This window comes from Grampus griseus (assembly GCF_964374135.1).
Source record: "Grampus griseus genome assembly, chromosome: 14".
Taxonomy (NCBI): domain Eukaryota; kingdom Metazoa; phylum Chordata; class Mammalia; order Artiodactyla; family Delphinidae; genus Grampus; species Grampus griseus.
Window position 1 is genome coordinate 67,732,428 of NC_139008.1, and position 13,614 is coordinate 67,746,041.

The 13,614-nt window shown below is 49.6% G+C and overlaps 1 protein-coding gene across 1 annotated transcript in view; it reads left to right on the forward strand.

Moving 5' to 3' along the window:
- BPI (bactericidal permeability increasing protein) overlaps positions 1–12,426 on the forward strand; it is a gene marked incomplete at both ends in the record, with an annotated part of 29,256 nt that extends 16,830 nt beyond the window's left edge. Inside the window, 8 exons of the mRNA XM_082669612.1 lie at positions 784–960; positions 1,975–2,034; positions 3,464–3,631; positions 4,719–4,786; positions 6,897–6,939; positions 9,727–9,790; positions 10,832–10,908; positions 12,388–12,426. Coding sequence (XP_082525738.1) covers positions 784–960; positions 1,975–2,034; positions 3,464–3,631; positions 4,719–4,786; positions 6,897–6,939; positions 9,727–9,790; positions 10,832–10,908; positions 12,388–12,426 — 696 coding nt within the window. The remainder of the gene's footprint in view (positions 1–783; positions 961–1,974; positions 2,035–3,463; positions 3,632–4,718; positions 4,787–6,896; positions 6,940–9,726; positions 9,791–10,831; positions 10,909–12,387) is intronic.
- Between the last annotated feature and the right edge of the window lie 1,188 nt (positions 12,427–13,614).

Sequence of the window (13,614 nt, forward strand, 5' to 3'; positions counted from 1 at the left end):
TGAGGCCCCCTTGGGGACCCTCTACCCTCCAGGGAATCACACGGATGACGTCCCTGTGTGTCCTTCTTGCCTGTGTGTGTCAATAATGCGTATATAGTATGTTTTATAGGCCTTTAAATTTTACATAAATGGCATTCTAACATATGTATCCATCTACAATTTGCTTTTTTATAACTCAACATTCTTGTTTCTTTAGCTCAATAAGTGATCTGTTTTTGCAACGTGTTGCCAAATTGCTCTTCAGAAACATAAACGTATAATCCCCAGCAGCATGTGAATGCTTTCACCAAAAACTGGGTAGTATGAGCTTAAAATACACACACACTTAAATCAGTTTACCGCTCTCTGGAAAATTTTGCTAATTTGATAGATGAAAACAAACAAACAGAACCTCCTTGTTCTCTTAGGAGAATTTCTGCGTTTCTTTGCGAGGTTGAGGCAGAGGCAACGGCGTGGTTGGGCGTGTGCTTGCCGGACTCTGGCTGCCCAGGTTCAGTTCCTGACTCTGCCACTTACCCTTCTGAGTGACCCTGGGCAAGTCACTTCACCTCCCTGAGTGTCCTCTCCTGTAAAATGAGTATAATCTCACCTACCTCACCATGTTGGTGGGAAAAGCACTTAGAACGTAGCCCCAGGAGGAGATGCTATTGTTAGTTTCTGGCCATGGCTTTCTCCTCTGTGAATACGTGATTGGTATCCTTAGCTCAGTTTTTCTTGGACTGGAGACATCAAATTGTAATTCCTGAAGGATGCCCAGGCTCACTCTGCCGCCTCCTCCCCCAGGGGGAGTTTTTCAGGCTGGCCCACCGCAGGCCCCCTCCCTTTGCCCCGCCGGCGCTGACCCTTCCCAACGACCACAACCGCATGGTGTACCTGGGCATCTCCGAATATCTTTTCAACACGGCCGGGCTCGTGTATCAAGAGGCTGGAGTCCTGAATTTCACCCTCAGCGAGGACACGGTAAGGCCAGGTGGGCTCAGAGTGCAGTTGACGGTCTGGATCTGAGTCTTGGTTCACAGTTGGGGAGATCAAGGTCTGGACTCTAGAGTCAACCAGACCTGAGTTCAAATCCCGGCTCCCCTTCTTTTCCAGCTGGGTGACCTTAGGTGGTTATTCAGCCTCTCAGAAGCTCGGTTTCCTCTATTTCCTCCAAAGGGTGTAATGAGGGTTAAATGAGATATGAATGCTTGTGCAGCCCCAGCACGGGTTTATCAGCACGGAGGAAGTCCTCTGAATACTAACAGTAACAGCCAACGTTGACTGAGTACTTGCCATGTGTTGGTCTGTAATCCAGCCTTATCATCATTTCACCGTTATCGTCATCATCCTCATTGTATATTTGTGGCTGAGTCCTGCTCTGGGCCTCAGTTTACCCATCTGTAAAATGAGGAAACGACCATCTTCTCCAGAGTCTAGGGGCAACCTGATCCCACCCTGGTCACCACCCGCACAGGGTTCCTCCTACGCTGCTCCCTGAAGAGATGCCACATCCTCCCTCTCTGTAGAGGCACCAAAGGGATGCTGACCCCCACATGTCCCCCTGTGGAAATAAAGAACGGCCACCCGAATGAGAACTCTTCAGGGCAAGGGAGTCAACCTCTATCATTTGCGTTTGGCAGAGAATCGAAGGCAGACAGGGGGCAGGAAAGCTTTGTAGTGAAAAAAAGGGAGGGCTTCAGGTAGGCTCTTATGGAGGTCGTCGGTGCGGGGAAGCTGGAGGTGGGCTAACGTGCGCATGGGCCGGGCAGCCTATGGGATTGGTTTGAGCAGCATATTTGACTTTTTCAATGCAAAAAATAGGGAAGCTGGCGGTCACTGATCATGCCCTGACCCTTCTGGGTCGGCATTCTGTTGTCATATGTGGTCTGGCCATGGTCTGTTTGTATGTTCAGCCTCTCACCCCTCATATGGAATTTGCCACCCAATCTATAACATAATCTTCCAAGATCCTTTTCTCTTCTTCTCTCACTACAGTTACCAAAGGAATCCAAGTTCCTCCTGACAACAAAATCCTTTGGAACCCTCCTACCCCAGGTGAGAAAGGATCTGCTCCCCTTTAGGCAGCTCGGTGAGGAGGCCTGGGGGAGCTAAGTAGGACAGGGCTCTGCTGAGCGGCCTGCCGAGAGCGCCCCTCTCCAGATCCAGAGGCAGCCCAGCTCGAGAGTATGGAAAGAGCTTTGTGCAGCCCATCCCTGGTACAGAGAAAGGCTCCAGGCACCCACGTGATCAGGTGTGAGGGTAGATGCTGAGGGCTCATCCGTTCAACAAATATCCATTGAGTGCCCACCACCTTTCTGGGGCCCTGTGCCGGGCATCTAGCAAAACAGACCGTATCCCTGCCCTCCTGGAGCTCCAGTCCAGTGGAGAGAGAAAATTATTGTTAGAAACCCAAAACAATCAAAAAGGAAATGCAGACTGTGATAAGTGAAGCCAACACTAATTGGCTGAAGTTGATGAGGTCACTTCAGACAAGGCAGCGGGGGAAGGCCTCTCAGTCTGCTTGGGCGGCCATAAGGAAATGCCACAGACCAGCTGGCTTAAACAACAGAAATTTATTTCTCACAGTTTTGGAGGCCAAGAAGTCCAAGATCAAGGTGCCAGCAGATTCAGTGTCTGGTGAGGGCTCTCTTCCTGGCTTGTAGATGGCTGCCTTCTTGCTGTGTCCTCAGATGGCCTTTCCTCTGAGCTCATGGAGAAAGAGCAAGAAAGTTCTGGTGTCTCTTCTTATTAGGACAGTAATCCTGTTGGACCAGGCCCCAGTCTGATGACCTCATTTAATCTTAATTACTTCCTTAGGGCCCCACCTCCAAATACAGCCACACTGTGGGTTAGGGCTTCAGTATATGAATTTGCGGGGGATGGTGGGGGGCAGGGAGACACAAACTTTCAGTCCATAATGGCCTCTTCAGGGGTGGTACTTCCAGAAATTTTTATACAGGAGGTACTGGTGTAGAAGAGGTGTGACTGGTAGGGGGCCAGGGGAATTGTCTTGAGGCTTCATTTGCATAACGATAGCATTCTTTTTACTCAGACTGTGAATTTACCTGGGGGAGGATTGGAGGCTAGCTGAGATGGGGGTATTGCCAAAGCTCTCCTCTGTTCCCCCTTGAAGCCACCACTGCTCTCTAGACTTGAAGGAAGGAAAAGAGCGAAGCTAGGGAAGAATACAGGACAAGGATTCAGGGAGAGGGAACAGAGAGTGCAAAGGGTTTTAGATGGGAAGAGAGCAGGTCATATTTGAGGAAGAGAAGTCCCTTGTGGCTGGAGTTAAAGGGCGAGGGGTAGAAGCATGGGGCGTGAGGTTGGCAGGGTACCAAGTGCTGAATTATGCAGTCTTTAGGATTTATTCCAAAAGCAATGGGAAGACATTGGTGGTGTTTATGCAGGACCAGGACAAGATTGGATTTAGAAACATTTTAATAAAATTGCCCCTTGTGTTGGTTGTCCCTGCTGGGGGCTGCAGGTGGCTAAGATGTTCCCTGACATGAAGATGCAACTCCTCATCTGGGCCTCCTCCCCACCGAACATTGCCGTGTGCCCCACCGGCCTTGACCTCACCTTTGCCCTGGATACCCAGGCTGTTGCTGTCCTCCCAGACTCCTCTTTGGCCCGCCTCTTCCTGCTTGAGATGGTAAGCTGCTCCCGGGTGAGAACAGATGGGGAGCCCTGGACAGGGCCAAGAGCATGGCCCTCGGAGTCAGAGGGACCAGTGTGAATCCTGCCCAGACTCAAACCTGGACTGTGTGTTTCCAGGGCCTGAGACTGGAGCCACTGTCCTACTGCTTCTGACTCCTACCGGCATTCATTCATTCCGTTGTTCGTTCCGTCGTTGGCTTGAAATATGCGTAGTATTTCCAATTCATTCACTTGTATCTTTGGTCATTCAATTATGTATTTGTGGATTTGTTCATTCATTTATTCATTCATTTATTCACTTGACTGCTATCTTGAAATAGACTATATCTTTGCTGGTTCATACATACATTCATCTATTCCGTTATTCATTTACTTATACCTTTGTTCAATTGATCATTCATTTGTATATTTGTTCATTCATTCCTTTATCATTTATTCACCCATGCATATCTTTATTCTGTCCTTTGTCAGTTTAATCCTCCACTTATTCAAGTATTTATTCCATGATTGACTTGTGCATTCATTCATTTGTTCGCTCTGTCACACCGCAAACATTTGGTGGTACCCACTCTGGCAGTTGAAGGCGAGGGCCAGATTCTCCCCACCAGGAGGTACTCAGGTCTGCCCAGTCTCAGGCTAGGCCCATTTTCCCCACTTTGCAGATCCAGTGGGTTCTGAGGGGGTTGCCCAAGGCCGCACAGACAGTGGGCAGGAAAGCTGAGGTTGGGAATCTTGGTTTCCTGACTCAGTAAACATTCGTTGTGTGAACGAATGAATGAATGTGTGTGGGAATAGGGCTGGTCTGGACTCCAGCCCCACAGCCTGTCTCCCACAGTCCACGGGAGTGGCCTGGGAACGCTGAAATGGTCTCAGAAGCAGGGGGAGAAAATGGTAATTGGTTGACAAGCCAGGACTCATCAACAAGCACAAGGTTTGCAAAAGGAAGAGTCCTCTCCTCCGTGGGTCCCGCAGGCGGGCTCCTCTGCCGAGCCTTTGTGAAGCTTACCTTCCGGTCTTGGAGGTTCGCAGAGTCCCCAGCCCCTGGGTCAGGGGCCTTCACTTCCTGGATTGTCTCTTTGCAGTACGTGAACGTTTCTGCGGATATTGGTGCCAGGTCAGACAGGCTTGTTGGAGAGCTCAAGTTGAACAAGTAAGTGGGCCTGTGGGCACGCGAGGAGGGGACTGCCCATCTGTTCTTGGTGCCCATGGGCTAGCAATGACCTTACAACGTGCCAAGCTTTCCTGTTCGTCCGTCACATTTAAGCCTCAAACAGCGCATGGTGGGCACCGTATCCGCATTTTGCAGACAGTGAAACTGATGCTCAGAGATGAAGTGACCTGAGACCACACAGTGTAGGGTGACCAACCATCTCGGTTTGTCTGCAGTGTCCCAGTTTTAGCACCGAAAGCCCCGCAGCCCAGGTCACCCCCCACCCCATCCTAGGCCCACTCATGGCTGGGCAGTGCCAGCTGATGGATCTGCTCCAGCCCCCAGCCACTCCACATCCCTGGCCTTCCTTGGCACTTGGAAAACACTTCAACTTCTTCACACCCTTCCTTGGGACTTCGTCAGCCAACTCCTGCTGGGAGACTCTGGAATCCGTGCCTGGGTTGGAATCCCAGCAGAGGAGGTTGTGGTTAGGGATGTGGGCTCTGAGGTTGAGCCTGTTGCCTTGGAAGCGCAGCTCACCTTTGGCAAGCACTGAACTCTCCAAACTTCAGTCAGTTTCCCCGGCTGGTAAAATAAGCCCAATAATTGTTCTTTGCCAACAGCATCATTTTGAGGGTGAAATGAGGTATTAATATGTGTTGCAGTGCTTAGAACACTTCGAGGGATACAATAAGCAAGAGGAAAAGAGAAAGACAGAGGGGCACACAGAAAAAGAAAAAAAAATCAGAAATGAGGGAGAGTCAGAAAGAGACAGACAGAGAGAGACAAGGGAAGGGAGGGAGAGACGCAGAGAAAGAGAGTGAGAGCAAGACAGATGGAGAGACACATTAACAGGAGAGATAGAGAGACACAAAAGGTGGAAAGGAGAGAGACAAGCAGATACACAGAGATCAAGAGTGAGGGAGACGCACAGAGTCCATGCGGTGACCCCCGCATTCCAACCTGGCATCTACATCTTCATCACTTTCACACTGTTTAAACTGAGTCGACCCACATTCCTCCCCAGTTCTGCCTTCTCTCTGGCTCAGAGCTGTCCTTCTTAACCTTGAGTTTGGCTCCTGAGGATTACGTGCTGCTTATTTCTCCTGGCATCATTTTGACAAGTGTTACTGCTTTAGAAACATGTGGATTTAATTTTCCTGGAAACACCCATGGGCCGCTCAAGTAGAGGAGCCGGGGAAAATAGAGCTGGGTGACGGCTGAACACAGACTTTCTAAAATGCAGGGATGGGGGTGGTGAGAGTCCATAGGCAAGAGTTTTCAAACTTTGTAGGGTACTGGAGACAACAAAAGCTTTGACATCAGGGAGACCTGTTTGAAATTCTACTTGGCTGAATGTTAGCTGTGTGACCTTGGGCAGATTGCTTGACTTCTCTGAGCGTCAAGGACCTCACCTGTAAAATGGGAGTGTGATGGCCCTTGGCTCTTGGGTATTACGGGAATTCAATCGGATAAAGCAACCAACATAGCGAATGATAGGGGTTCAATAAATAGCCATTTATTTACCTATTTCCTAGATCATTGTTAAGATGCCATAAAGTCTGCAAATATGGGATTGTTTATTGGCTCAAATAATTGAAAAGTCCAAGGGTTTCAGGCAAGGGTGTATCCAAGTGCTCAAATGATATCCTTACAACTCTGACTCTCTTGATCTCTTGGCTTTACTATCCCTTATGCTGGCTTCATTTCCCAGCAGGCTGTCACCAAGTGATGGCAAAAATTGTTACCAGCATCTCTGTAATTTGCTGGAGAAAAGAGAATACCTCACTTCCAATATTTCCAGCAGAAGTCCTGGGACCAACTCTCATTGGACCAGCACGGGCTAGAAGTCAATCCTTAAAGCAATCACCTTGGCAGGGGAGATAGACTGCCCTTTGGCCAGCCCACCCCAGAACCCAGCATGAATAATGTAGGGAATGGGTGACCGTCCAAAAGGAAAGCAGGGGGCTGTCACCATAGAAAGGGGGAATGGATACAGGATGGGAAAACCAGACAGCATCTATCAGAGTGGGCCCCTTCTCCCCAGCAACTGAACTCTAATATGAGTCAGGCTAATGGTGGTCTCCACTTCCCCCTCCCCTTCTCACAGGCTGCTCCTGGAACTGAAGCACTCGGACATCGGCCCCTTCCCGGTGAGTCTGAGGCCATTGGTGGCTCCTTCCTTCCTCTGATCTTGAGATAACTGTCCTGAGGGCACCTGGGCTCATAGCATCATTTCAACAGACCACTGGTTCATTTGCATATAATTTGCCTGTGAAGTAATGATGCAGGGAGCTTTGTGGGCACAGAGACCCGAGCTGGAATTGCTGCTCCAAGCTTACTAACTGTGGGCCTTGGGCAAGTCCCTTCCCCTCTGTGAACTTCATATCTTCCCCACAAATCAGGGATAATCCTTTCCACCTGAGTTAGTGTGGTGAGTTTTAAATGGGATTAAATGTGCACAGTCAGGTACAGAAAATCTGCTCAACAGATGTTTGTTGAATAAACGAGTTAATTACCTTATTGAGTACCTACTATGTGGCAGGCACTGTTCCCCAGGTGTGGGAATGTGCTGATGAATTAGATAAGAAGTGACTTCTTCTAGAACCTACATTGTAGTAGAGAAACAGACAATAAGAAATGAAGAAGATCATTTCAGTCAAGATCAATGCTAGGAAAAACTAAGTGGAGGTGGGGTAGAAAGTGATGGGGGAGGTTAAGGGTTAGACCGTGTGATCAGGGAAAGCTTCTCTGGGGAGGTGATATTTGGGCTGAAGGAGCCCGCAAGGTGAAGATCTGTTGCAGGCAGAGGGAATAGCAGCAGAAAAGGCCCTGTGGTCAAACAAGCTTGGCATGTTTGGGGAATGCAGAGAAGCAGTGTGGCTGGAAAAAGCAAGTAGGGGCTGTAGAGAGGCAGGCAGGGGCTGGCTCGCCTGAGCTTTCTGGACTAGAACAGGTTGTGTTCAAAGGGCAGCGAGAAGCTGGTGAACGTTTCATGCATGGAGTGACATGATCTGACGTATACCTTATAAAAGATGCCTCTGGCTGGGATGGGGGGAATGGATTACGGGGGACGAGAATCAGACCATGTGGATCGTTGGGGAGGCAGGTGCATTTGCCCATGTGAGAGATGATGGACGCTGGGTCTAGGCCAGGAAGAAGGAGAAAGATGGTGGATTGGAGACACACTTTGGAAGTAGAATTAGAACTTGGTGAGAGATTTGATGTGTGTGGTGGGGGAAAAGGCAATGAAGAATGACTCCTAGATGTTTGGCTTGAGCAGCTGGGCGAATGAATGGCAGAGTCACTTAGAGACTGAGTAGGGCAGGTGGGAGGGAGACGACAGGTGTCTTGCCAGCCCAAGTAGATGATTCCACTACCCGGAATCACAGACTGTCATCAAATAGACTCACCCCTGCTGCTCCCCCATCACCACCCTCTGGCACTGGTGGAGAGTTGCCCGTGTAGATAGCAGGTCAAGTGTACTTCCACAGCCGACCTGAAGGAGCATCACTCTTGTGGCTTCCATTAGAAGCCACAGTGTGCTGATTCTGTCCACAGCACTTTACTGCACATGGCCCGAATCTTCCAGAGAGCCTCTTGCTGAACCTCTGGAGAACATTTCCTTAGATCTCTGAGATGCCCCCCAAGATTTCTGCTGAGTGGGTACCTTATAAACCACCCAGCCCTGAAGTCAGTCCCAACATCCCCTCCAAATCCAATGGAAATCCAGCCAGCCATTTCCATCTCATAAGATTACAACAAACAGAAGGACCCAAAGCGACCTCATTGCATTTTCATGGATTTACTGGTGCCAAGGCTCTCATGGTGGCAGCTGGACTCAGTCGGTCACTAACTTCTGCTTCCGCAGAAAATAAAAATTTAAAGTTCCCAGATTCCTGAGAAGAAGGGCACCACATTTGATGAACCCAGGGAACTACAGTCTGGGGAAGGAAACTCAATTGTTCTAGAAACAAAAATGTACATATTTACAAGGTGTGAATGTCACCACTACAGGCGATCATCGTGAGGGTGTTACATTATTTTTGAATTTTTTAAATTATAGCAAAAGCAAAGCATATACATTATAGAAGAGTCAGAACCTACAGGTTTGCAAAACACACAAACAAAAACTAAAAACCATTCCTGGTTTCACCACTTAATTAATGATTTGGAGTACATCCTTCCTGACTTTTTTCTATGCATATTCAATAACAGAATGGAATTACATGGTTTCTGTAGCCTACTTTTTCCTTATTTTTACAGGTTTATTGGAGTATAGTTGGTTTACAATGCTGTATTAGTTTCTGCTGTACAGCAAAGTGAATCAGTTATACATTAGCCTGCTTTTTCCTACTCAAAAATATAGCACGAAAAATTTGTGCTGATAATTACATTTCTACAGTATCATTTTTAATAGGTGCATAGTATCTCTTAGTATCAAAGTACCACCATGTTCCCCAGATGATTCCCCAATTGTTGGACATGTAGGTTGCTGTTAATTTATTGTTTTGGTTCTATCTATCACAATGCCTTAGAGGCATGTTTGCTGGCCCACCACGCACACACATTTTTAAAGCTTTGGATGAACATTGCCGAATAGCCCTCCAAAAGTTTGAACTAGTTTGCTCTCTAGCCCAGTGTCAGAGCAGGTGCATTTTCTTATGCAAAGTTTTTCACATTTAAATACTCTGTGACGACCTTCCTTACCTCAGCCTTGCCCCCTACAGTCTAGAATGTGATTTGTATCTGGAACCTTTAAAGCAAACGGGGTCACTTTGGTGACCTTGATCGAGCTGCAGAGTTTTCGCGTCACCCCTGGGTCCATCTCTCAGCGGTTTTCCCAGCTGTGAGGTTGCCCTGGGTGGGAGGGAGGGTGACGGAGGACAGCTGATGCTACAGTGCCCTGATGTGTGTCCCATCGTCCTCGTGACCCCCAGGTTGAATTGCTGCAGACTATCATGAACTACGTTGTGCCCACTGTCATGATTCCCAAGATTAACGGTAAGGAGTTTTGGAGAAAGGATTGATTTTCAGTCCTGGGGAAGAGGCGGGGTGGGGGTGGGGTTCGGTCCTGAAACCACCCAATACCCAGCCCCAGCTGTGGTAGCTGGAGGTGGTGCCCTCAGATGAGCCTCAAATGGCATCTGACCCAGAAAAGGGATGGGAAAAACGGTTGAGTTCCTCCCATGTGCCCATCCAGCCTTTGAGACAGCCCCTAAGACAGGGGATGGCAACGGCGTCAGTTTTCATAGGAGGAAATGGGAGATCAGAGAAGTTAAGTGATTGTTCCAGGTCACAGAGAAGGTGAGAGATGGAACTGGGTTTTGATCCCAGCCCTGAAGCCAGAGCCCTAGGTCTTTTTCCACCTCTGAGAGAGAAGGACCAAGGAAGAAGGGCGAACCTGGGCTAACGCTTCCACTCAGCTCACTCACTGGTGAAACCCCTGGCCTTTGCAGAGCCAGGGGCAAGGGCACAAATAGAGGCCCCCATGCTGTGTAACTAGAACACTTGGAAATTGTAAATGAAGACAACCAATTATTACATATAGTCTCTGGCTTCTCCTCCTACCTTGACAAATGCAGCTTCGTAATGACCTGAGGGACCAGGTTGGAGTTTAGAATTCTCCAGAGTTTCACAGCAGAATGCGGCGGGATGGGGGAGCTGGACCACAGCCCATTTCCAGTTTCATCCTAAACATGGACGGGCTTCGTGTGCCTATCCATCACATGTCCCCGGGGGGCCTGCACAGCCCAGCAAGCAGCCGCTCCGGCTGTCACTCGGGCTGGGTGTGCACCAGCAGCGCCGGCACCCTCAGGAGGGTGGTCTTCGGGCTGAGGGGGCGGGCATTCACCAGTCCTGGGTGCTCAGAGCACGGTGGAGGAGAGAGTGGGAGATTCCAGGCAGCCTCTTCACAGGTTTCTTCCCAGAGCCGGGCCAGGGCGGCCGGGCTGTCTGTCTCAGATCCTTGCCGCTCCCTCTACCTCCCTCTTCCCTACAGAGGAAGTACCTTAACCTTAACCTCTACCTTAACCTCCAATGCAGAGAAGCTGCAGAAAGGCTTCCCTCTCCCGCTGCCCGCCTCCATCCAGCTCTTCAACCTGGTGTTTCAGCCTCACCAGGTGAGTCCCCAAGCTCTCCTTCGCCAAATCTCCCATCACAATAGCCACCTTCCTCCATGTCAGCTCTGGATCAAGCGCTTTCTACCCTTTCAACAATCCCAGAGGGTGGGCGCTGTTACTAAACAGAGAACAGAGGCTAAGACTCAGAAAAGCCACATGGCCATCACATGAAGTCCAAAGTCAAAGCCAGGTCCCTGCTTTTAACCATAGGCTGCACCACTCCCACCCTCCCCTTGGTAAAAATGGAACTCACGTGGTGGCCCCAAAGCCTCTTTTATAAGGTGGATGCACTTAAATACTTGACAGGTAGGTGTCACGTGCCTTCCTTTGCATCCAGCATCCTTCTAGGCCCTGGGGTATAAAGCGCAGGGCCTGGCAGATTAGATACGGTAATGGACGGCCTCCTCTTTCCTTTCCCTCACCCTGACCCCCTGACAGCCTGTGACACTATTTTCCCCATCCATGGAATCTTTCTTCTCCTAGCTTTGAAGATTCCCTCTCCCGGTTTTCCAGCCACCTCTCACTGGGCTGTTTGGTCTCCTTTGCTGGTTCCTCCTTCCCCTACCAGTGGGAGTTCTCCAGGGTTCCTGCCCTGGCCTCCGCCCTTCCCCCGCTATTGCTTTCCCTGGTCACTTTCATCAACTCAGGCTCAACAGCTACCTTTGTGCCGCCCAGTGACCCGGCCGTGCTTCCAGTCTCTTCTACGTTCCCGAAGTGTACATATGCTGGTTTCCTCGTGCCTCCATCCTTAAACCCACCGTGTCCCAACAAAGCTGTTAACTCTGCAAGGAAACCATCACCCACTCTTACATTCCTTACTGCTGTCCATGGCTTCCTGATGACCTGGTGGCCCTCCTGGGAAACCTCCGCCCAGCTTCCTCCCTCTCCCTCACCCCCAACATCCATCCCATCAATCCCTGATTCTTTCAACTTAATGAGAGAACTACCAGGGCTAAGAGACAGTAGAGAAATAGCTGAGCGAGCAGAGGAAACACATTCCCCATGTTCCCCACATGTTACCAAGTTCATCCTTAAAATAAAAAAATGACCCCATAGGCACAATTTAATTCCTTCATTTCTGAAAATTCTGAGTGAAGGGCAGGAAGGAGCAAAAGAGAAGTGGTTTTGCAACTGTGATTGCAAGGAGGGCTCCCTGGAGCTGCCAAGAGGCAGGGATGACAAGTGAAGGCCTTCCCAGCAGCCCAGGGGTCTCCACGTCTGAGAAGAAAACAGCTGGCAGAGAAGCTGCTGACAGATTCACGGGCCGTGGCAGCCACGGATGTGCAGACCCCAGGGGTGGGATGCCAGGTGCCCCCTGCCCCACTCACTCCTGCCTTTCTGTCAGCAGACAGGCCTGCACCACTCTCTCCTTCCCGACAGACAGGCTCCCAGAGTTTCCTTCTAAAAACCCAGCATCCCCATATTCACAGATGAGGGGTACACTTCCGGCTGATGACAGCCTTCTCGTCTCTCCCCCAGGATTTCCTCCTGTTCGGTGCAGATGTCCAGTACAGCTGAAGTTCCCATGGGTGCTGGGGGCTGTCAATCACATCGGGAGGTGAGGGGCTGTCAGCACCCTAACCCTGACAGGCCCCATGGAGCACGGGCTGCCTCCCTCCAGGCTTCCCTCTCTAGCTCTTGACTCGGAGACTCTTGCAAACGTCTCTGAACTCAGATTCAGAAATGATCTAAACATGGGAACCTTGTTCCTTGGAAAAGTGTGTGGTGTGTATTTTAGGGATTATGAATTTCTTTCAAGGGCTAAGGCTGCATGGACATTTCCTCCAGGAATTGCATTTCAATTGTAATCACAATATTTCTCTTTGTGCTTCCCACAACATTAAAAAAGAAAAATAACAAAAATCCTGTTTCTTCTGTGGAATTCTGTGTGATGGTATGGTTTCTTCTTGTTTTATGTCCATTCATTCGTTCATTGGCTGTACGCAGTGTGGCCAAGATACAATCACCTCTTTTTAGTTCTCTAATTCATTTCTTGAGCCCCCCACATGCTTTCCTTAGCAGAAACTCCCACTGTCCCTTTTTGAGGGCATCCCTCATTCAACAATCCCCAAGAATAATTGGGGTTTACTTAGTCCAAAGGGAGTGGGTCTTGCTTCCTAATGTCAGGCAGAGGTCTGTAGAGTGGCTCTGTCCATTGGGATGTTGTTCCTGCTACTGCCACATGGTGTCGCTGTTGAACAGTGATTCCGCACCGCCCATTGTCTTCCTGTGCAGTCATCTACCGCGGCTGTTGCTCCTGTCACTACCACGCGGGGTCGCTGTCGGGCGCTTATCCTGCACAGCCCGTTTTCTCTGCCCCACACTTGGGCTCCACCTTGATGGCTCTCTTAGTCCATGCTTTCCTGCCCAGCCATTGGGCCCAAAGCAGAACACTGAGTCAGGGGACAGAGCCCTTTGGAGTTTTTAGTCAGTCACATTCTCAGCTGCAGTTAACACTTCCCCATGACTCTGCAGGCTGGTATGGAAGCCCGATCACCAGCCCAGACTGTTGTTGAACTCTTGGTGAGTTTCCCTGGGGACTTTGGGCCATTTCCTATCATGGAACATCAGGTGTGGCTATCTCAGGCCATTAGATAGAGCCTAACAGCACTGTACTTGAAACTGGTGGAACATTCCTGGAAAGCCTCCTTAGATGTTGACATTTGGTCTGAGACCAGAAAAATGAAGAAGAGTTTGAAGCAGGCA